The sequence below is a fragment of the Thamnophis elegans genome, chromosome 1 (genome assembly GCF_009769535.1).
Source record: "Thamnophis elegans isolate rThaEle1 chromosome 1, rThaEle1.pri, whole genome shotgun sequence".
NCBI classification, from domain to species: Eukaryota; Metazoa; Chordata; class Lepidosauria; order Squamata; family Colubridae; genus Thamnophis; species Thamnophis elegans.
Window position 1 is genome coordinate 131162867 of NC_045541.1, and position 25837 is coordinate 131188703.

Below are 25837 nucleotides of genomic sequence, written 5' to 3' on the forward strand. Positions count from 1 at the left end.
CGGGGACAGAGAATTAATTGATACAGAACATTTCTGTCCCCAGCAATCTAAAACTCATAGGGTTATCAGTGCTTGTAACATAGTTGTTTGTGCGGGTAAGATGATCACTCCTACTATCAAGCAAAACCAAGCATTTAATAGTGTGCCATACCATGTGCATGAATCATACAAGTGGAAAGAAAATAGGGGCAGTCAGGCATAACACAGGTTATGTAGACAGTAACCACAGGGTCAATCAAAATGGACTCAAATGTCTATACACCAATGCAACAGAGTATGAGGAATAAACGGTGAATTTCTTTCAAGTAAATGAGGGCAGATACAATATTGTTGCCATTACAGAAACTTGGTGGGATGAAATCCACAAATGGAACATACAGCTAGAAAGGGATTTTAATTACCCTGACATCAACTTGGAAACAAACTCTGCACCAAGCGGAAGATCCAACAGGTTCCTAATGAATCTAGCAGACAACATTGTTTCCCAAAAAGTAGAGAAGGGAACAAGGGGATCGGTCATATTAGACTTAATTCTCAGTAACAGAGAGGAAATGATAGCAGGTGTTGAAGCCATAGGAACCCTGGGCGCAAGTGACCATGCAATATTGGAATTCAACATTATGCAAACACAGGTAGTAGAACAAAGTCAAACTAGAGTCTTGGATTTTAAGAGCTAATTTCAATAAACTTAGAGAGAGCTTGGAAAGAATTCCATGAATGAGAATCCTCAAGAGGAAAACAACTCAATAAGCTTGGGAAATTTTGAAAAATGAGATGACAAAAGCTCAGTCTAGCACAATACCAATGAAGAAGAAAAATAACAGCTCCCCAAAGAAACCAGCATGGCTGCATAAAGAACTCTCTGACAAATTGAAAGACAAAAAGTTAAGTATAAAAAGTGGAAAGGGGGGGGACATAACTAAGGCAGAATATCAGCAAATAGCCTGAGCCTGTAAAGATGAAGTAAGGAAAGCTAAGGCTCACAATGAAGAAAGGCTTGCCACAAAAGTAAAAAATAACAAAAAAGCTTCTTCCAACATGTTAAGAACAAGAAAAAAGGTTAAGGAAAGAATTGGTCCATTGCTGGGAGAAAATGGCAAGAAGGTGACAACAGGGAGAAAGCAGAACTATTTAACTCATTTTTTTGCATCTGTCTTTCCACAAAGGGATAAAACAGTCCAACCTATCAAAAACAGGGCCACAAAAATCAGATTAGGAACACAAATCGAAATAGGGAAGAAAATGGTAAGTGAGCACCTGTCTACCCTAGACGAGTTCAAATCACCAGGACTGGACGGATTACGCCCCAGGGTTCTGAAAGAACTGGCAGATGAGATATCAGAACCACTGAACTATATCTTTCAGTGATCTTGGAGCACCGGGGAACTGCCAGAGGACTGGAAAAGAGATGATGTGGTTCCCATCTTCAAAAAAGGGGGAAAAAACAGATCCAGGGAACTACAGACCTATCAGCCTGATCTCAATACCAGGAAAGATTATGGAAAAGATAATTAAGCAACAAATTAATGAACACCTAGAAGTAAACAAAGTAATAGCCAAAAGCCAACATGGGTTTGTCAAAAACAGATCATGCCACACTAATCTTATTGCATTCTTTGACAAAGTGACAAAATTAGTGGACCAGAGGAATGCTGTCGATATAGTTTACTTGGACTTCAGTAAGGCATTTGGTAAGATAGACCATAACCTACTTCTAGATAAAGTGGGTTAGACAGCATCACCACCACATGGATTCGTAACTGGCTGACCAACCACACTCAACGTGTAGTCCTCAATGGAACTGCATCTACATGGAGGGAAGTATGCAGTGGAGCACCCCAAGGCTCTGTTTTAGGCCCAGTACTCTTCAACATCTTCATCAATGATTTGGATGAGGGAATAAATGGGGAACTCATCAAATTTGCAGATGACACCAAGCTGGCAGGAATAGCCAACACTCCAGAAGATAGGCTTAAGATACAGAAGGATGTTGACAAACTTGAACATTGGGCACTATCTAATAAAATGAAATTCAATAGTGAAAAGAGTAAGGTTCTACATTTAGGCAAGAAAAACGAAATGCATAGGTACAGTATAGGTGGTACCTTGCTGAATAGTAGTGACTGTAAGAGGGATCTTGGAGTCTTAGTGGACAACCATTTAAATATGAGCCAGCAGCGTGCAGCAGCTGCCAAAAAAGCCAACACAGTTCTAGGCTACATAAACAGAGGGATAGAATCAAGATCATGTGAAGTGTTAATATCACTGTATAATGCCTTGGTAAGGCCACACTTGGAATACTGCATTCAGTTTTGGGCGCCACTATGTAGAAAAGATGTGGAGACTCTAGAAAGAGTGCAGAGAAGAGCAACAAAGATGATTAGGGGGCTGGAGACTAAAACATATGAAGAACGGTTGCAGGAACTAGTTTAATGAAAAGAAGGACTAGGGGAGACATGATAGCAGTGTTCCAATATCTCAGGAGTTGCCACAAAGAAGAGGGAGTCAAACTTCTCCAAGGCACCTGAGGGTAGAACAAGAAGCAAAGGGTAGAAACTAATCAAGGAGAGAAGCAACTTAGAGCTGAGGAGAAATTAGAACAATTAATCAGCTTGCCTCCAGAAGTTGTGAATGCCACAACACTGGAAGTCTTTAAGAAGATGTTGGATAGCCATTTGTCTGGAATGGTATAGAGTTTCCTGCCTAGGCAGGGGGTTGGACTAGAAGACCTCCAAGGTCCCTTCCAACCCTGCTATTGTATTGTATTGTAGATCACTATTTATGTGCATCAGGAGTGCACAATCATTAACAAAAAGAGTTTCTTGAATGACTGGATGGAAATACTACAGGGTCTAATCTTCCTTTTTAGGGATGGTTGTTGAGGGGATTGTTGGTATTCAGCTACAGGCAGCCCTAGATGAATACTTTAGGCTGAGGCACAGTAATGAAATAGCACTGGGTATGCTTACAGATGATCTCTGGGCTCATAAGAATGGTGCAACTATCTTGACCTTTCTGGATCTTTTGGCAATTTTTAATTTTATCAACCGTGATATCTTTCTAAGATGACATTAGGGGCTAAGAATGTTTCACAGGGGTTTCCCTTTTGCCCTCTCTGATTCCAGTCAGTGTTGGTGGTGCAGGAAAGGTCATACTCTAGGCCCCTGCAATAGAGGGGGAGCTTAGGACTCTCTTTTTTAACTTTTTCATGAAACCACTGGATGAGGTCATTGGCTGACATAGAGTCTGGTATCAGTATACTAATGTTATCAAGTTATACAACTCCGCTTCTGGCCAGGCAGATGAGGTTGTTGTGATTGTGACCAAGTGCCTTGAGGTGTGAGAATCCGGATGGGAAGGAATCAACTTCGACTCAAAACTGGCAAGACTATGTAGCTTTGAACCCACCCACCCACACCCCCCCCGGGTCTGATAATATCCCATCTGTGATTCTGGGCAGCACTTTTGAAGACAGAGCTGGTGTACAATTTGGGGTCCTAGACTCACAGCTACTGCTTAAGGATGGCTAGGGAGGCATTTTTATAAGTTCCTCTTGTATGCCAATCACATCTTTTCCTGATCCAAGAGACCTCACTCATAGTCACTGATGCAGAATGTGGAATGCCATTCTTCTTGAGATTTAATCGACTCCAGCCTGTTTAACCTTATATCTGGCCTTTTTCCCAGACTCTGGGCTAGAGTGAGGTCAGAGCAGGATGAGAATGCTCTGGGTTGCATCAAGATTTTTCTGTTTCAGGTTTTATTCAGGGATGTTTGTTTGTTTCTTTATATGGCTGTATATAGTTTCTATTGGTTGTAAGCAGACTTTGCTTTAAGATGGGCAATTATGGATATGTTTTAAGTAAATATGAGACAATCAATCAATTGATCCAGACAGTGATTATGCTTCTGCACTTTTTTAACATCTTATTGTCCACATTTGTTTAGTTCATGAAACACACATTGAAAGATACTTCTGCCATGGACCATATGTTTTCAAACACATTCCCTCTTTTTCTTAGGTTTACTTAGCTGAAATAACTGCAGACCATCAGACTTGTTGCAAGAGAAATGTCCATGGACGCAAGCTCAAAGAAATCAATAAGGTAACTTTGTAAATCGATTTCCTCAACATTACAGTACTAAAAATTTTGCATACAAGTAAGCCTTGATTTACAACAGCCATTTAGTGACCGTTCAAAGTTACAACGGTACTGGAAAAAAAGTGATTTAGGACCATTTGTCACACTTAGCAGCATCCACTTGATCACATGATAAAAATTTGAATGCTTCGCAAGTGGTTCATATTTTTGATTGTTGCAATGTCTGGGGGCCATGTAATCAACTTTTGCGATCTTCTGACAAGCAAAATCAATCGGGAAGCCAGATTCACTTAACAGTCATTTTACTAACTTAATAACTATAGTGATTCACTTAACAACTGTGGCAAGAAAGGTCATAAAATGGGGCAAAATTCATTTAATAAATATTTCACTTAGCAACATCAATTTTGGGATGAATTGTGATCTTAAGTCGAGGACTACTAGTACTGGAGGAAGTGGAGGAACAAGCTGGGTTTAAGAATTTTTAAATGATCTTGAGAGGAGAAGCTGACGTCGCAACGTCAGCGATCTTGGAGTCCCAAGATTGCAGTCAATACTTTTGCCACTGGATGGTCCTTTCGGACTTAAACTGTCCCAAAGAGACGGTGATAGGGAAAAGTACGTCCTGCTGATCTCAGGGACACCCCAAAGAAGCTGATTGATCCAGGAGAATCTCTTTTTGATGGCGACAGAAGCGCAGCCATTGAAGCTGCTGAAGATGGGACAGCTCCGGAACAGGAGGAAAACGGAAAGAGAAAGTGTGTCCATCTGGTGAGGAAATCTTATTATTATAAAAGAGACTATCCCCCAAAAAATTAAAGCTAAATTAAATTTGAAAACAGAAGAGAACAAGTGGAGAAATTAAGATGCATTAGACAGTGTGTTATCCTTCTTTTTTTAAATTTTTTAGATGGAACTTTTGCAAATGTTTCCTATTCTTTAAATTGAACGGATTAGTTTTTCTTCTACTACTACTTCTACTACTTTTTATATTCTTTTTTATTCTATGGATTAAAATCTTTTTCCTTATTTTTATAATGCTGGATTGGATGGCTGTTGTTGTTTTTGCTCCATTTAAGAATTTTGTTTTCTTTAAGCCTGGAATATAAAGAAGATACAAAAGGAATACAAAGAGGGCTGTAATAACAGAGGGAAAGGAAGTAACACTGCCACTTGGAGGCTGGAGGCTTGGAAAGCTTGGAAATATTGTCTATTTTTTTTCTCTTTGATCATTTGATTTCGCATTTCAAGGTTCCTCAGCTTGTTTACAGAGAGTGATAGTGAGAAGAACAGGGATTGTTTATGCAGGTGCTTTTCGGGAGCTTCATTGGCAGCTGGAGTGGAGTGAAAAGAAAGCCTTGTCTTGAAAGATTATAAATGAACTTGCTTTAAATTTAATAAAAAGTTTTGAATGCCATAGTGGCAGTTTTTACAAGTTGGAAGAATGGGGCAACATGAAAATGAAACCTTAACATTGCAAAAAATTATGTTTGAAATTCAAAAATTATTAGACATGACAGAGAGAATTAAGAAGAGGTTGGAGAACATAGATTCTAGAACAGCAAAATTTGATGGAAAAATTGAGGATGTTCATCAAATGAAGAAAGTGGAGCTCAGAGTTCTAAAAACTGAAGGAAAAAATGAACAAAGAGACAAGAAAATTGTTGATACTGACAGTGAACTGAGTGTGGTTGGAAATTGAAAGAGTGGAATATGGAAAGGGGAGATAGATGGACTGGAGCTCTACCCCAGATTTCAAAGAATAAAAGAAGAAAAGAGAGAAGAATTGATGGAACTAAGGAGAGAAATTTTGTCAGAAGCACTAGTGATAACCAAAGATAAGCTGATCGAAGAAGCAGATGGAGGGTTTCGAGCTTATATAAGATATGCAATAAGCAATAAGTTGCGGAGAAGTCCATACAAAACTTACTAAGGAAATAACCAGAATACTAATGCCACAAATGGCAAGAGACAAAAGACTGCACTATTACTGGAAAGACACAGGTTGATGTAATGAAAGCTTATAATAAAAAATGTCAAATTTAGTTAAATTTAAAGCATTATGTATAAAATGAAGTGATAAAGGATACATTTAAACAATTGATTGATAATGATAATAATGCATATATATATATATATATATATATATATATATATATATATATATATATATATGTTTGATAAGAGGAAATTTGATATAAAGTGCAAATGGTGATTATAAAGGAGGTTTAGAAACTGTTATTAAATATAACCAATTTTTATATAGATCATGTTATAAAGATGTAATTTTACTGGATGATATTGGAAAGAGCTAATGGAATGCCATTATGTGGTTTTGTTTTAAATTTAGAATATCTTATATAAAAGGACATAAAAACAATTATAGTCAAATGAAGGTTCAGGTATGATGATAGTAATGTATATAAATATACTTGATTTAAAATATATGATTTGATATGAATTGTAGGTGATGACTGTGGAAGGGATGCGCGATTGACATACTTTCTACCATTTGTAATGGAAGATGGTTTTGTGGGTTTGTGTGTGTGTGTGTGTTTTGTCTGTTTGTGTTTATTCAAAAATAAAAAAGTCTTTACAAAAAAAAAATTTTTTAATGATCTTATATTTATTGAATTTATTTTAGAAGTTAGTTTTTCTGTTAAGTTTCCTTCTTTTGTTCTATCATTTGGACCAGATTTTATTTAGAAGTACTTAATATAACATACATTACGCTATAGCTCCGCTATTACCAGCATGTTTAATATGAAAACATAGGACTAAATCTATCTCTTATAGGTAGTTCTCAACTTATGACCACAATTGAGCCCAACATTTATGTTGCTAAGTGAGAAATCTGTTAAGTGAGTTTTATCCCATTTTACGACTTGTCTTGCCACGTTTGTTAAGTGAATCACTGTAGTTGTTAAATTAGTAACACGGTTGTTAAGTGAATCTGGCTCCCTCATTGACTTTGCTTGACAGAAGGTCGCAAAAAGGGATCACATGACACTGCAACTGTAATAAATGTGAGTCAGTTGCCAAACATCTAAATGTAAATCACAAGTCTATGGGGATGCTACAACAATCAAAAGGGGGGGAAATGGTCATGTCATTTTTTTCAGTGTTATTGTAACTTTGAACTGTCACTAAATGAGCTGTTGTAAGTTGAGGAGTACGTGTACTTAATTATACTAATCACGTTATACACAAAAAAACATATATTCCCAGTCAAGGACTGTGTATACTACGTAAACATTGTATTTTTTATTTTTCATTTTCAGATGGCTGATCATTGGGAAACAGCACCCCGTCACATGATCCGTTTAGACATTCGCTCCTTATTACAAGATGCTGCTATTGAAGAGGTGAGATTTGGAAAAATGCTAACTTACGCAAATGGGTAAAAAAAAACACTATGAATTATACTTAAAAAGGTAGAAATTGTATTTTAATATGCAGTGATTATAGATTGAGTTATTATTTAATAAGATACGCTTCTCAAATTAGATGTTTTGAAGGGACCTAATTCCCATGAGTTATAACTTCATTCTTATGTGCATATATGCGCAGGATATGCTATCCAAAAATGAATTTTCTGAATAAACATCATAAAATACAAATCAGTTCAATGCTAAATCTACGCAATGTATCTAAAGCTCCATCTTTGATGAAGTCTTTATAAGTGATGTATTGCTATACCAAAACATAAGAATGGCCATTAACCAGTGAATAGCATCTAATGGTATCTATTCACTGACAATGTGATTCATTCATGTTCACATTGCATATCCTTTGAGGAGGTAACCCTTGTGTCTAAGCAGAAGTCTGATTGCAGTAACTTCGTATATAACCTAAGAATTCTATTCATCTTGATCCTCTTTAAAGAAGTATAAAATTTGAAAATATAAGATTTTAAATATAAAAACCCTGTAAAAAATAAAAATGCTACCTGTGAAATATGTATATTTAAGTGAATTCTCAAAAACATTTTGTGTGTTATTTTAAATTTATAGTTTATTTGATTCTCTCATAAGTAGCTAAGGCCAAAATAGGTTTCCACTAATACAATCCTGCTATTACGTATTGACTTAGGTGGAGATGGAAGACTTTGATGCAAATATTGAAGACCAAAAAGATGAAAACAAAAAAGATGCGGAAGAAGAAGAGAGCGAACTGGTAGGAAATGCCCCTGCAACCATTTTTCATTACAATCAACAGCAGATTTTGTATTTGCTAGAATTCAATCTGCTTTCTCACCACCACTTTCCCAGTCACTGTCTCTAATACTGTCATTTTAAGAGCACTGAATTGAATATATAAATTAATATTTAAGAATTCCTTAGGAAAATTTAAATCTTGAGTACTAGGGATCAGCATTCTGTCCTCTGTTAATAGATGTTACAAACCTATACAAGCTACACGTTAGTGCCTAAGAAGACAATTTTCAGATGAAATTGAGAAATTCTTGTTTAAATACCCAATATAAAAGGCAGTTAAATAGTTTGTTTCATTAGCCATTTTCACAAGAACTAATCTTTTTCTAAGTATCAAGATATCTTTTACACATACAAACATAAGCATGTATGCTCAGACATAATTCCATTGTGTTCAGTGAAGCTTATGCAGAAGAATTTGTGCTCACAATGTTAAGCTTTTGAAGCATTTGCATAGAATGCTTATTCATATGAAAAGAACAAAGGGATAATTCATTCTTTCTAAAGCTGAGCAGCAATTCACATTCAAAGCAAAAAAGGCAATTGTGTGGATACTTGTGTTATACCTGTCAGTTGCTGCACCTTCCCTCGACTTGAAGAGCTGCCATATGCAATCCCAGCAAAATATGTATTTGATTGAAAGATGTGCAATGTCCATGGTCACATATGTTTTAAATCACCTTTTCATTTTTGAGTCTATATCAATGCACAGTCCTGCACAAAACAATCCTCATTCCATCAATTGAAAGTTCCAGTTTCAATTCAGCTTTCTGGCCGAAGGGCAAAATTCCTCTGACACCCCAGTACAGAGGGAAAGCTGACTTTACTATAAGCATAAATATCATATCAGGGGAATAGAAATTTGTGTCTTTCTTTCCTCTTAAAACCATGAATTTACACAGTAAATTAAGAAGGGATACACTGGACCTCCACCAATTCTAAAATACTATATTTGATCCTTTTACTCTTTCTGGCATCCTTTTTGGCTTGAAGACTTAAGAATGTAGTTTTTATTTTATTTATTATATTTACCTGCTGCCAAGATCCAAGCAACTCTCAGCACTTCTATTTTGTTGAAGCTATACCTTTTCTACTTTGGGGGAGGATGTCAGAAGCTGCAATAAATGCTTTCAGGAAGAGGAAAAAAATTGTCCTGATATAAGCCACAAGTGCTTCTTGGAAGGGTATAAATAAAGGTATTTAGGCATACCATACATGGCTCGTGCTAGCTGTTGTGATAAACTGAAGAAATATATGGCTAAAACTTTTGACCAAACCCAACAGCAGCCAACTGCTAGAGAGAAAGTTCAATAGATACTTGTGGGATCAGGAAGAAGGAAAATTCTGATCAACATGCAATTTTTACAACCTCGAGGAGGCTAGAAGATCCAAGCCTACTTGGATCCAAGCTAGAAGATCCAAGTCTACTTGGTCAACAAATTAACATTGATGCCCTTCTGTCTGAAAAAGTGGATAATTGCTATTGAGTAGGTTTACCACAGCTCTTCAATCATCTGTGGGAGTTCACAACCAACGTTTATCCTTCAATAGATTGCAACTGGATTGTGCTCGAGAACTAGCTCGAGATAGTTCTTATGGAGAGCTATCTATAAGGTAGGTTTGCTTTCCCTCTTTCAACCAAGTCAAGGAAAAAGTTTCAGAAGGTTTTTTTATGCCATTGCTTATTTGTTGGATAAAAGAACTTTCAAGGAAATTTTAGCACCTCCTCTGTCCATTCACATACACATATTTGTTTGATATTTCTAGATTTCACTTTTTGAAACAGTTCTCCGGGAAAATAAAGGAGTATACTGTCTGACATTGACTGAAATGGTAATAGTTGGATCCTTCCAGGATACCCAATTGAACTGTTCGTTGGTTCATTATATGCAAAGGTATCAAGAAATAATGAATCCCTATTATGGAAACATGTTTCTTAATCTTTTGTCAAAATGAAACATTGTTTTTATCCAAGACACTATGAAGTCTAAACATGTTTTCAGTGGCCTTCCTTGTACTTATTTGTACTCATACCATTTGGAGAGGATGTGACCAATCAGAACTGGAGTGGTTCTGTTGTTTCATGTTGATTGCATAAATTTCTCTCCTCTCACTACTTCATTTGTGTGTTTTAATATGTATACATGCATATGTGTACATATACATGCAGATATAACACCTTTGAATGAAACCCCCTGCATCTAAAGAATTCATTTGACTTTCATGAAATAAGCTGTTCAGCAGATGAGCAGCATTAGCTGGAAATGACAAAATATTTCTCAAATGTTATCAATTTCTGATCTCAAAGCATCTACCAGCAAAAAAATAATCCAATATATTGATTGTTCTAGGAAAATAAAGTCTGAAAAAAATTAAGGGGGGGGGAAGAAAAGTTAACTACCGTATTTTTCAGAGTATAAGACACACTTCCCCCCCCCTCCCAAAAAAGGGTGAAAATTTTGGTGTGTCTTATACACCGAATGTAGCCCCGCCCACCCACTGGCCTCCACCCTTTGGCCTCTGCCTCCCAGAAATTTACCTTCTTGCAGCAAACGGGAAAATGGAGCTTGAGGCGACAAAAGGCTATGGCAATCCCTGCAGCCTGAAACAGCTGATCATTGGGAGGCCTATGCTGAAATTGAAAGTGAAACGGGCTGTTTGCTGGAAGGAGGCAGCTTGCTGGGAGGCAGATTTCTTTTTTCTTGTGCTAATCAGGCTAAACTGGAACAGGCTGTTTGCTGCAAGGAGGTAAGTCAATAACTATAAATGCCTATAGAATGTTCAAATAATTAGACTTATTTTTTAAAAACTGCAATAGACAACTTAACAAAATGAAGAAGCTTTTTAAAATAAATGCTTGATCTGAAGAGGCCCAGTGCTATTGTATTTTCTTTTAAATAGCAGAGAATAACATATACTTCCAGAAAGCCACATCTATTTTAACAGCATCTGTACAAGTATAGTCCGATACAACAAACAGTGTATATCGTCTGTACTGTTTGCTGTTTGCTACAAGGAGACAAATTACTGGGAGGCAGAGGCAGATTTTTTCCCCCTTGTTTTCCTCCCCAAAAGCTAGGTTTTACTTCGGAGCATCTTATACTCCGAAAAATACAGTATGCATCTTTTACCTTTAGTTTATCAAGGTGCTTCTCATACATATACACAAGGAAATGCAACATTCTTATTTGTTTGCAATATAGCTAATCTTTTTTGGAAGCGTGCTACTGACTTGGTTTTATGATTTGCTTTTATTTTGAAATACAATTTTTGAAAAGATACATTTAAATTTTCTGCAAATAAAATGTATTTGTAATTATTTTTGCAGAACACAACCAACATAATCTGTCACTATTTTAACAACTAAACTATGAAGGATGCATAGTGAATGCCCAATTCTTTGTAGAGTGCTTATTTATATTTTACACTGTTTCCACATTATTGAATCACCTCTTTTTATTTAGGTACTTTCATGTTAAAAGCGAATGTGTTATTATATGTTGTTTATCCTACTGTAAAATCTTTGCACCAAGATGGTGCTTATTAGATAAGCCTTTTAGTGATAGGGAACTTGAAATTTTGAAAATGGAGGTAAATGCAAAAGACTCAGGTAATATATTCCAAATCTACACACCTAGATGCATGATTTCAAATGTTCTAGATTCTAAATGTTTACCTCAGAAGGACATCAAAAAAATTTCATGTAAATTACTGTAGACCCAGGCTTAGAATTATACATTTCCTTGTCATCAGATTGATTTGAGAAAACATGTAGATCTTCCACATATCTAGTATCATGTTGTCTCTCTTAGAGCACTGGCATATTACATAGAATTTCCTATTAATTTTTGCATGAATATCCACTACAAAGAGTAGATATCTTGGAGGAAAGCCGGTATTAAAAACCCAGATATGTATAGAATTATTGAAAATATTTTTGGCGGAAGACATTTACCAGCAGAATCAAAGAATTTTTGAAGTGTTTGGGAACTATTTGATGATCCAGTGAAGAACAGAATGTGATACGTTCCTGGATGACAGGAATTCAAAAGCATATAGACATAGCTGTTGGCAGCCATTTCCAGAATCAGAGACTGCATTTTTTCTGATCAGTGACTGAAGCACAGCAGTGATCAAGGACTATGTTCTGTGGACTTTCCATAACATTTACTTGACTACTATAGGAACCTGGACACTGGATTAAATAAATTGGTGTGGCCCAGCAGTTTTTCAAGGATGTAGTCATAATTCTCATGAGGAAAATAAAGATTTTTCCACAAGAAAATCTAGACGGATGAAGACAAATTGCCTGTGAAGACAGTCTTCTGCCCATTCAGAAGAAAGCATTTCAAACTCCTTTCACAATAAAATTCCTGCCCATTTTGGGAGCAGATAATCAGAATCCTGGAGAAAAGGTTTTAATTTCTAAAATTAAAGCTTTTAGCAATCCATGTGGCTTTAAAAAGAAAAGAAAGTTAGAAAGAGAAGAACTGATATCATAAAAGGATTGTGCTTTGGGAAATTTAGTGATAAAAGCTGAGACCCACAGGTCTCTTTCCATGTAACCAGAAAAGAATTTTATAACCAGTTTAGATTCTATTTCTAATTCAAAAGGTAGAACAGCCAACTATTGGGTGTACAGAAATGGACAGTCCTTTCAGGAATATACTAGTTCTGAAGCAATCTACTGTACAGATGTTCTCCATCTTCTGCTTGGTTTAGAAAGACTCATTATGGAGGTGATTATATCACCTTATAAAATTCATTTACTCAGGACATTGGAACAGCAATAGAAGTTATGTTTGATAACAAAAGTTGCTATAAAATAATAAAAAGGCTCCACTAAAAGCAATAAAAACTCCACAAATTTAAAATAAGGAAGTAGGATAAGGATGAACACATAACGTTTTAACAGAAAGCTATCTGAATAAGAAGTTAATAAGAAGTTACAAAACCTTATTTCCATTTAGATTGATTTATTATTGTACTTTGCAAAGGTTAATCCAAGCTGTCCCTTCTTTAGCAAAGTTGTAAGTGTAGGTATTTTGCAATCAAGCTTATTTTTTGGGCATCTGTTTAATAAACTGAAGATATCTCAGAAGTAATCTAGACAGGCTGTCATTCTCTTTAATGCCTTCAAGATTAGTAATTATCACCATTCAGGTAAATACAATTTAAATATTAGTAGCATGAACTTTCTAAATTAAATAATGCTTCTTTTAATTGGACAAGTGATACAAGTCTTTTCATTTTTATGCATTCTACGTTTCAAGTTCTTAACATTTTTATGTTGGAATCATATATCTGCCAGCTTGAGAGTGGGTGCTGATTTTATTCCGTCCGAATTGTACTGTTTCTTTTTAGAAGACAAAAATGATCAAGACCAAATATACAAAGAAAAAGCAGAACTGTAATTGCAATATAGAAGGGGAAAATAAACACTTTCCTGTATTGTTTTTCCAGTTTCCTTTCCTCAAAAATTTCCAACATGGAATTTTTCTTTCAGAGTTTATTCTTCCAAATGAATGTATTCTTATGAAAAAGAAAAAATATTGAATTCAGATAATTGCTTTTCATGGCGTAAATGATGTAAATATAAATAACTAAATATCTCAGTTACTAACATAAACACCCATCTCCAAAGCACATTATAGAACAAATGATAGTAACATGGCCATTTCAGTCAAATCTTCAGAAACCAGGATGATAATTGCCTATGGAATAATGCATATGAAGAAAAAAATAAATGGACAATACAATCATTGCACCCTAAAGTGCCAGAATTTTAACTAGCATCTGAAAATTAAGTACTGTGATATTCTATACTGCTGCTACCTGTAGTAAACATATCCCGCCGCTTCTCTTAGACAACTACTAAATTTCAGATACTGAGAGAAAAAAGAACATGGTCTAGTGACATGCGTACAGGATGGAAAGAATCAGCATTTGGATCTGAACCAGAAGCCAACGAATAACCGGTTCCAATTAATCAATTTGCTGAACCAGCAACTTTTTTCCTCAGGCTTTCCAGACATTTTTCAAGAGCAGCCTGTTAAAGAAATGAAATATGGAAGTTCATAGAACATAAGCATACAGTTCCAGAAAACTATGTTGCAGAAAACTCTGAGCTGCACGTTCATACTTCTTGCAGTTGGAAGTGGCTTCAGATAAAGCAGTGCCAAAGATCTGCAGTCTACAGTCCAAATTGACAATCTATTTCTAAATCAGGCAGCCTATCAAACAATATTTCTATTTATAAACATTATACTTTAAATCAATTTGAACCAACAGTTGTATTGAATAAAATGTATTAAACCTTGACTGAGGTATTGGGTTATAATTCTATTGGTTCTTCACCCTAACGTAACTAGGAAACAAGTACATGTCCCTGATTGGATGAGGAATCCTGCACATACACACCCTTGCTGTGTTGGTTTTCCATCCAAATGCTAAAGTTCAGTGGACATAAAAGGTGAAATATGCCATCAGCTATTCAGAAGGAAAAGCAGAAATTGGATCTAATCTCTAAATAGCTGATGAGTGAAATTTCATCTTTTTGAAAACATGGGGTGCTTGTGATATCCTGCCTGCTCAATTATGTACTCAGCTGAAGTTAACGAGTTACGTATTTTTGATAACTAACAACATGAGGTTTCCATGAATAAATGCTTTCTGTCATTTCTACTGGTTTTAACTGGGTTTTTTTCAATCAATTCTTGTATTCAGTAAGACGTGTTTTTTATGATTAAGTTCTTTTCTGATTTTTAAAAAATACATATTGAGGGCTGAAGTAAAATGCAGAAATCCATACTAATGAAAAAAGAAGCAATTTTAGGATACTTTTTTAAACAAACATTTGCGGAAGGTTCCCTAGAAATTAAAAAAAACAAATAATTGCCAGACACATTCATGTTTATATAGTGGGCTTCTGAAATCTTCATCCCACACTGTGTCTCCATATGAAAAGATTACCTGTGAAGATACCATTATAAAATTCTATGTGGAAATCCCTGAGGCACATGAATTCTGATCATGCAACACACACCACACTGAGAAATATGTCATATCTTATTATTGTGAGATACATTCTTATCATGAAATTATTGTAAGATACATTCTTATTGAGAGAGACACTTGCACTGGATGCATAGTGACTATGAATATTTTTTATATTGCAACATTTTACAATTCCAAATCATGTTTACAGTTCAGATTGAATATCTTAAGAAAATGTTTGCAGTATAATTCTTTTGCAGGATAAAATGTTATATGCTTTCTTGTATCTCTCTCTAATCCTTCGAGCTTCTCTCTGTATATGATTTAGGGTTACATTCCGAAAAGCAAATGGGAGATGGATACTTCTGAAGCAAAATTAGGTGGGTATTTAATTTATTTTATTAACAAAAAAAATTCCTTGTATTTGCACATCTGTAGTTTCATTGTCTGATCTGATCACATGCTTGAGCAAAATATACTGAATTTGACATTTTTGATGATACAGCTGCCTCAAGGCAGTGTAATATCCTTTTATCTCTGCAGTTACAATGCTATAACAATCAGATTTTTAAATTTTAGTTACTTTATATACTTTTGTGATGCAGTTTCTTATATACTAATATTCAAATAAATGAATGGTGAGTAAAGTGAGTTATTTGTAGTGGCTTAGCATTTCCTACAGAGCTGACCTTATGTATGCCATTTTTAGATCATTTTATCTATATGTTACTCTGATTAGGCTAACATTGTTCAACATTATGCCTTGTTTTGGCATGGTTGCAGAGACATATATGGGTATCATCTCAAAGCACTGTTAATCTTTTACAATGTTGCTGTGCATGAGTACATTCTATAATGTAATGGATTTCCAGTGCTTCTCAGAGAAAAGAAGTAGAAAGATGAGATTTTATATCCTTTTTTAATTTTCATTTAAGCCATTTGCTATGTTCATTTCTTGAACGCCATTGCTTTAAAACAGTTATTTGACCAGGGTAAGTATGTGCTTTTGTATTTTAAAAATACTATTTTAAATAGTTACATTTATTGAGTTATAGCATTTGAAGAGTAGAACTTTTCTAGTAGAAATAATAATATATCAGTTGTGTCTGGACTACAGCTGGTCATAATGATGAACAATCTCATATGTAGAGACATCAAAGAATTTTTTATGTACTTCAGTTTCTGTAATATTGAGTTAAATCTATGGTAAATGTGTCTCACTAATCTTGGAGGCTTTCTAGGACAATATATCAATAAGTATTCCCTTTCAAGTGCTTTGATTTTCAGAGGTTTATAACATTCAAGGCAAATACAGCATTAGGAAGGATTCACCTGGTATCTCATCAAATAAGCTATACTTATGGATTGCATCGCATCTATCCAACATAAATAATTTATATGCTGTGGGAAAAGGAGATTTATTTATTTATCATATTTGTATGGCTGTCCATTTCACGGAACATGACTCTGGGTGGCATACAATAAAAAATAAAAAGCAGCAATATAAAAATAATTGATAATTAAAAACACCAATTAAGAAGCAAAAAGAGTATCAACTTATTCCCTTGAGACTTCCAGGCCTGCTGACACAACCAAATCTGTTAGCAGGAATGGGGCCAACCTCACCTCAGAAGGGGGGGGGGGTGTTGATGATCCATGGGGTGGATGCCATCCTAGCCAGACTCCTAGGTCTCACCTGGTGTAGCTCTTTACCATACAGGAGCCACAACATACCTCGTGCCAGACATGATGGGTTGGGCAGGTAAAATCAGAAAGAGGTGGTTCCTCAAATAACCCAGCCCAATGTCATGATAGACTTTAAAGCTCAAAACCATTACTTTGAATTGGACACAGTGCAGCTAACATTTAATATAGATCTGTTTGTTTAATGTTTTTACAATGGGGAACAACTTGAAGAAAACTCTTCATTTCTGAAGGAATGGTATCAGATTATACATATATAAAGGTTTTTTACATTTCAAATCTGTTCTTTTAGAGAACAATTAAAATGTCAAGAAGAACTCCACCATCAGGCCTTTCCAATGTATGACTTATATTGTGGCCCTCAGCAAGAGGGCGACAATAGAGTGCTGAGTAGTTGGAAAAGATTTGATTAAAGCGAGCATGTGCATTCATTGAATATAGAATTCATTCCGAAGCCAATGGCTTAATATCATGATTTGTATCTTTTATACCATATTTTAATATTTAAAATTAATATTTTGATACAATTAATCATAGTTATTTATTGAATGACTCTCTCTCCTTCCCCCCTCTCTCTCTGTATGTATATATATACATAATTAATTGTTCAATATTTAACATAGTGCTTATTTAATTTTCTATATTCAGGTATACCATCTTAAATTCTTTTCATGTTCAGTCAAATCATTTTATCTCTTCCCCTCCTTCCATACCCTGAAGGCTACATTATCTTCCTGTTGCATGACTTAATTTCCTAGTAATGCCATAATCTGTAAGTTTTTCTTCTACGATAAATTCAATATTTTAAGCAAAGGGGCAAAAGGTTCTGGGGGCATTGTCTAAGATATAAAAATGAGAAACTGTAACATAACATGATCCAATAAAATATTCATAAGCAAAGAATTAGTAATATGGCATTTTACCATATTATGGAAACATTCCTTGTTAAATCTGTAGTGTAGGCTACATATGGTGAATCTTCTAAGCATTTGTGCATCATAAGAGTTTACTTCATGCATGCATGTGACATAGTTTTTTTATTGGATTGTTCTAAATAGACATAAACTCGAATTTATATCACCTTTTGCAATTTTTTTTGAAAAAGTCCTGGAATGATTTAAAATATTTCTAATCCACTTCACAGTTATATGTGTGATACCTTTACCATATAATCAAAATGAACAATAAATAGTTCAATGCCAAAAGAAAAATTGAAAAAATAAACCTGTTTTAACTTGTTGGAACTTAAGTGAAAACAAGCAGTAAAAAATTCCCAATAAAAGCTGTAGCAAAGATGGCTTTGAAAACTACGATTGCCGCTCATCTCACCAGGGTATATGAATGGAGCCATTATACATGATCTAAAATCATTGTTCTGAGCCTGCCTATTTATTTATTAGTAATTGGAAGCTAGTTGAATATAATAAAGTTATTTAAATGATGTGAGATGTTTGTTACATTAGATAACATTCTTGATGCTGCACTCTGAATTAATTTAAATTACTGAATGGGATCTTAAAGAAGACCCAAATAAACCAATTCATTTTAGTTCAGCATCTGCGTTACCATACCAAACCTCCTAAGAGGGCTACCTTTGGTGTATCAGCTGAAATTGATTTAAAGAAATGGGCTATGAATAGTATTTATTTATAACACAGTTTGTAATAACACACGCATAGAAGATCTGATCAATTAACAATTGTTAAACTACTCAGACAATCCTTTTATATTTTGGAAACAAATGTGCTGCAGTGTTAGCTGGCTGCCTTCAGTTTGATGTTGGATGGCACATAAATAAAAGTCCCTTCCAACTCTGTTATTCTGTTAAATAAAAGATGTAAACCATAAATAAGAAAAACTACAGTTGTTAGTAGGTAACATGTTAGTAGGTAACAATGAGAATGTGCTGTGCCTTCGCTTTTAATATTATCTGACAGTTCTTACATTTCTACAGTCTTGTTAACTTTTACTTACTGGCTTTCTTCCAGCTTATTATCAATTCTAAACACCTGGATCAAAGCATCTGCAGTCTTTCTAAACTTAATGGAAAGGCGGCAGAAAGGTTTTGGATGGGGGTTTTCTTTGTTTTATGGTATAAGAATTTACTGTACAGATTTCCTGTTGACTATCAGGCAAATGAAATTTTGTAAAACACTGTAGCAAGTACAGTATATGGTGGAGCAAAGCAGCAACTTTCCAGCACAATCTTTTGAAACCAATTGGACATGTTGAACTTTAGGCACAAAAACCTCTAGTTTCCATGGGAGATGGAGAATATAAACATGTACTCTGGTCATATTGTTAAAAACTGATGAAAGGTAACAAAAACACTCCCATGTTGTCTTAGTTACATAACTTGACCACAGTCAGACAACACAGTGATAATGTTCCCAGTCAGACAATACAATGATAAAGTTCTTCTGAAGCTCAGTTGCTGTTGCTCCTGGTACCAACAAAATCAATAAAATGTCACTAAGTATTAGTTTCCTAATTCTAAAAACATTCCAGATATTATTTGCTTCAAATATTATCTGTAACATAATACAGCATGTTATATTCTGTATATTATCAACTTTTTGCATATTTGCTTGTAAAGGAATAATATGTGAACTAAAATGTCTTCTGTTAATTCTTTTGATCACTTACCTCATAATAATTCTTTTCTTGCATCAATTTTGCTAGTAGTAAATAAGACTTGATGAAAATAGACACAGATATAATTTGGTACAATGAAAGGTTTGTTCCTTAGAACTTATTTCTTTGTTTTCTAGTCAGATATTGCCTAAACTATTCTTGTATCAGTTGAACAGAAGAATTAACTTGTTGAGCAGATGTGTCTGTTAACAATTTGTGGGTGCAACAGTAAAAAGCAAGCTGTTTATACCCTCCTACCCATTCAACCTTTCTTTCCTGAATCTGTTCTTAAAGGCAAGAAAAAATAGCAAATACAATCACACACAATATATGTATACATAATTAATAATAATTGTGGCTGATGTGCAGGATTATTTAGATTGTGATTTGAGTTTGTAGCAGTTGCTGAATAGTTATATAAATCACATATAATCTGAAATATGCATATGGCTATATTTATTTATGGTTTGTACACATTACCTCATGCTTCTCATAATCTATCTCTTAAATGGAATTGGTTTTGGTAAGATAATTTGTGAAAATGTTGAATAGATTTCAGTACATTTTTACTATTATAGAAAAACTAAAGCCCTTAAAACCAGAATAAATTCTTCTGTTAACAGAATAATTAAATATAGGCAAAATGTTTTAACTGGCTGCTTAATTTTTTTTAAACATAATTATAAGTTTAATGTCCCAATTATAATTTTGCAAAGTTTTTAAGTTCTTCCAGTAAAAATAACAAAGCAAAACAGCAGGGGTGAAATCCACTTACCTTTGCTACCGGTTCGGTAGCAATATGAACGTGCATATCTTCCGCACATGCACAGAGGATGCCTGTAAAGGTAAGCGAATTGCGAGCGGGGGGAATCTGCTGTGCCACATGATTTATATTAGCTAGAAAGCAAGAAATCCTGCTTTCTAGCTAATATAAATCACGTGGCACAGCTGATCATCGTAAAAACCTGTTTGCCCAAACTGGTAGCATTTTTTTTTACTACCAGTTTGGGTGAACCGGTCCGAACCAGTAGCATTTCACCCCTGATTTTTAGGATAGAGATAATTCTGAGGTAGAGAAACATAATATGTTAATTTTCAAATCAGTGCACTTTTCTGCATGTTTTGTTAACAAATAAGTATGTAAGTTATTTAAAATTTGATTCATAAAACAGCATAATATGGATTTTGCTACTTTTAAGAAGCTGATGGCCATTTAAAAGAATATTTAAAAGTTAAAATATTATATTTTGCATTTAAATATAGGTGTATTTATAATAAATTTAATATCTGTCTACTTCACAGTATGATGAGACTGGGATAATAATTTTAAATGATCTGTCTATTCCACAGATGGTGAGACTGAGAAAGATAGTTCTTTTGTATAAGAGAAACACCAGTATTACTTATATATGCTTGCATGTAGCCAAGTTTGAAAAATACTGTTTTAAAAAAATATGTTGATCTGTACCAAATAATTACTAGTATCACATATTTCAACTTTATATCAGCTGCTGAAGCAAAGGCAAAAAGAACCTCTGACCCGCTTTTGGATATAATTCCTCACAGCTGGTATTCTGCATTACATTCAAATTCTTTATCTGGTGATAGTTCTGAAATAATGTTCCATAATGCTTTGTGGAACATCTCCTGTATCTTCCATAGTGTTGGCTTAAAACATAGAATGGAACTTCTAAACTGGTCTTCAGAAATGCTTGCGGTATCGCCATTGTACATGGATTCTGTTAACGATTCGAGGCAAGAAGTAGCTTCCCTTATACATATGCCTGTTCATATTTTGCACACAAAAGGCTGAATTTCGAAAGGGTAGAAATGGGTGCTCCATTTTGAATTTATGCCACTCACAAAGACATCAACTAATATTTGGATTTCATCACTATATATTGTCAGTGACCTGTTTAAGAAAATCCCCATGCATTATATTTATGTATGCAAAAAAAAATTTAACAATAAGGCTATGTGTTTGTTCTCAGACAAATTGGATGGGTTGCGAACTGGTACTAAGAGGAAACGTGACTGGGAAGCAATTGCCAGCAGAATGGAAGATTACCTTCAGCTTCCAGATGATTATGATAGCCGTGCTTCTGAACCTGGGAAAAAAAGGGTAATAAATGTCTTGGTTTAACATACCCAGCCACATCGAGCTTTAAGAAAACTCATAAAACCTGGCCGTTCTGATAGGGTGAATAGTTCTATTCTTGCAATGGTGATATTTGTTAATGGAATGCTATTGCTCAAAAGTATACTGAATAGATCATGTTGGTATATGATTCTTTTATATCTGGAGAGAACAACATTTCAGTATATTTAACATTGTTATGTTCGATGGAGTTATGTTAACATATGGATGAGATTGGTGAGGCAATTTCTTTTTCAACATTGAACTGCCTATTGGAAGTTTATGGTTTTAGGAGTTTGTTATCTCAAAATGGCAATGCCCATTATAGTTACTGGGGACTCCAAGAGCTGTGAAAAGTGACTGTGGGCACAATCTTATTTTTCAGTGGAATACACATTCCTCTCCCATCCAAACTAGCCAACTAAATGCAACTGGATTTAGGAGCATTGAGTTGTTGTCTCAGTAATTGAGAGTGGTCTCATTACTTTGTCAATATTTCCTTGAAATATGTCTATGGAGATTCTCTCATTGAAATAGTTTTTCACTTTTTTACCAAAGGTATGCAAAAATTGCTTAGAATGTAATTTTAAAAAGGGTTTTATGAGGTTTTCCGGCTTTTGACTATCCATCCTGCCAACACATTTTGTAAGTTGCAAAGTCAGTAGAACAGTGGAACAAGATTCAGTGACAAATCTTTTTCCCCTCATTACTTTAGTGTTTTGTTTCTCAGTTTCATTATAATCTAATTAGTATAGTTTTTACAAATAAATAATATGGATGAAAGAAAGCAGAATGTGAATCAAGCTAGCAGTTTAATTTGCTTGGTATAAAATTGGAAAACAGACTGGTTAGAATATTATCTGTGTCCACTTTATGATATGATATTGGTGATCTGTATCTAGAATAGAGCTGAATACAACAGCATTTAACTTCAGTAATCAAAGAGTATAAAAACTCCAATGGTAAAACATTAGCAACATTCCTAAATATTCAGAAAACAGATGCATATTGAATATGAAGAAAACACCAGTATCCTCAGAGCTTGTTAGCGAAATTCTAAAGTTGTGTGGAACAGTCACACCGAGCTGTAAGGAACTGAATAGGTCCTTGTCCAATAAGAAGCAGAATTTAAAATATAAGTTAGCAAGTATTGAAAAATAAAAAATGGAAACATTTTTGAAAAATAATTCAATTTTTCATCCACTTCTCCAAGTAGGAAGGTTTGTGAAAGACAGCAAGATTAAAAAGATCTTCATCCAAATGCTTGATTTTAACCTTTTGTTCACCTCTAAATACATTAGGAAGCTCAAGTAAAGTGATGGCTAATGCCTTTTCTAAATTGTCCAAAATCTCTGCAGGGGATAAAATTGTATCAGAGATTTATGCATGTTGCTTCTTTTTCCTGAAATGACTGTTATCCAAGCAGCACGTCTTTTTTTTTAATAGGTAAGGTGGGCAGATCTTGAAGAAAAAAAGGATGCAGACAGAAAGAGGGCCATTGGTTTTGTTGTGGGACAAACAGACTGGGAGAAAATCACAGATGAAAGTGGTCGTTTTGCTGAGAAAGCCCTCAATCGCACTAAATACATCTGAATTAGTTGGCACATGGAAGATGTCTTCCTTTCAGGTTAGAGCTGAACCTTCTATATCTTCATATGTACTTGACAATGAGCTAAAGAGCATGTGGTGGATGGGGTGGATCTGGACACTATTTTAATCATTTGGTTAAAATCAGATGTTTAATCTCTGACTGCATGCAGTTTGGAGGAAAGAGAATAGCACAGTTCAAAAAATCCTGGTTTACTATCAGCTGTGATTACTTTTCCCAGGCTCATCATCTAATCTTTTTGTTTTTATCTACAGGCTGTTTGCTTTGGTGAGCGAAATACACAAGGTGGTATGGTTGGAACATGTCATTGCCCATCTAGAGAGCTTTCTGATTCTTTCCTTTTGAACTTTTTTATTTCATTGTGTTCCTTCCATTTTAACTGGTGATATCCAGGATCCCCAAGTTATATAATATCCTCTTGCATCTAAATGTGATAAAAATTTATGTTAAAATCAGTAGTCTTAGTTTTTATGTGTACAGTAGAATTGCAAGACAGTACTGAAGCCATTTCCTCTGCCGTACTCTGACCCAATGTCAGCATTACTTTGTATTGTTGCTTTGTGCTATTGTTATTTTATACTGTACAAACTTGGTAGTTTATTGTACTAGGAAACAGAACAATAAACTTTCACTATGACTTTAATAATGTGGTTGACCATATATTTATGTTTTCTATTATCTCTGTATTTGATTTTTAAAACAAGAGCTTCCCTAAATAGCGTGTTGGAGATTGGCAAGAAGATAAGTAAATGAAATAAGGATGAGCCCCAAATTCTGGTCATTAAAATGCCCCATTTCCTTGTACATAAATCTCTTCAAAGCATTTTTATTCTCCACACAACTTTATTCTTCACACACTCATCAGTGCATTGGCTTAAAGCCATCTCAGCTGTCTGTCACAAGAAGAGAACTTTAATTTATATTTGACTTAAAATAATCTGTCATCAAATAATTTGGTTAAGCAGCTTTCTGAATAGTATATATCTTACGGGATGGGTAAGATACACTATATTGCCAAAAGTATTCACTCACCTGCCTTTACTCGCATATGAACTTACTGTAAGTGACATCCCATTCCTAATCCATAGGGTTCAATATGACGTCGGTCCACCCTTTGCAGCTATAACAGCTTCAACTCTTCTGGGAATGCTGTCCACAAGGTTCAGGAGTGTGGTTATGGGAATTTTTGACCATTCTTCCAGAAGCACATTTTGAGGTCACACACTGATGTTGGACGAGTTTACGTGGCCTACCACTTCGCGGCTGAGTTGCTGTCGTTCCCAAACACTTCCACCTTCTTATAATACAGCTGACAGTTGACTGTGGAATACTTAAGAGCGAGGAAATTTCACGACTGGATTTGTTGCACAGGTGGCATCGTATCACAGTTCCATGCTGGAATTCACTGAGCTCCTGAGAGCGACCCATTCTTTCACAAATGTTTGTAAAAACAGTCTGCATGCCTAGGTACTTGATTTTATACACCTATGGCCATGGAAGTGATTGGAACACCTGATTCTGATTATTTGGATGGGTGAGCGAATACTTTTGGCAATATAGTGTATATTGCTTTCATTCTTGGCTGCTGTTTTTGTTTTGAATTGTACATCTAGCATTGTATATTTTATGGTTTCAATTAAATTTTAAGTACTACTCTGTCATTGTGACAAGAGGTGTATCAATTTAAATTGAAATAAATAAGATATACATATCTTATTTATTTCCCATGCTTATTAATTAACCAATACAATTAACTTTTTGTCCTTCAAATAATTTCTGTTTATAGGTATAATAGTATTGATAATTCTGTTTTTCCTCTGTTGATGGAGGATTGTGATTTATTACTTAAGGAATAGTTGCTACTGAAATATATTTATTTACATGACTTTATCCAGTTTGATTAAATATGTATAATTAGAAGCTATTGATATATCAGAATACTGTATAGAATGTTAGAAGACTACAAAAACATTTGTTTGCATAATTTATCTTTATGCCACACTGTAACTTTTAATATTGGTAAGTTATTTTTGAGTCTTCATCTCACAGCAATTATGAACACACATTACACATTTTTTATGATTGGCTTGCAATATTAGAATTACACTCTGTTGGGTGCTAAGTAAAACCTATTAGTGGATTAAATAGTAACTAGTTCCAAATATATTTTTAAAAAGTTCTTGTTTAATCCAAAAGTTTTGTGCACTTATTTGTTAATATGATCATGCTTCTCACATCTATAAAATCCTACTAGTGAAAAATTTTACTGTTTTTCATCACAAGGGAAAATATTGTTTACCTTCTCATATTTAATTAAACAGGCAAATGTGAAATGAAAAAAGTTTGTCATAACATATTTGGTGATGTTTTAAGAAATTGTGAAATTACAAAATTTTCATGTCGATTTAATTAACAATTTTCAACTCTAAATCCTTAAATC

At 34.7% G+C, this 25837-nt stretch overlaps 1 protein-coding gene across 2 annotated transcripts in view; it reads left to right on the forward strand.

Moving 5' to 3' along the window:
* YLPM1 (YLP motif containing 1) overlaps positions 1 to 24040 on the forward strand; it is a 70298-nt gene extending 46258 nt beyond the window's left edge. The window contains exons 15-21 of one of the 2 annotated variants that reach the window (XM_032231510.1): positions 4023 to 4106; positions 7385 to 7468; positions 8196 to 8279; positions 15642 to 15693; positions 21643 to 21773; positions 23235 to 23415; positions 23652 to 24040. In XM_032231510.1, the coding sequence (XP_032087401.1) occupies positions 4023 to 4106; positions 7385 to 7468; positions 8196 to 8279; positions 15642 to 15693; positions 21643 to 21773; positions 23235 to 23381 (582 nt within the window). In that variant the 3' untranslated portion in view covers positions 23382 to 23415; positions 23652 to 24040. The remainder of the gene's footprint in view (positions 1 to 4022; positions 4107 to 7384; positions 7469 to 8195; positions 8280 to 15641; positions 15694 to 21642; positions 21774 to 23234; positions 23416 to 23651) is intronic. The other variant, XR_004256531.1, reaches the window with a different exon arrangement.
* Positions 24041 to 25837: the final 1797 nt, after the last annotated feature.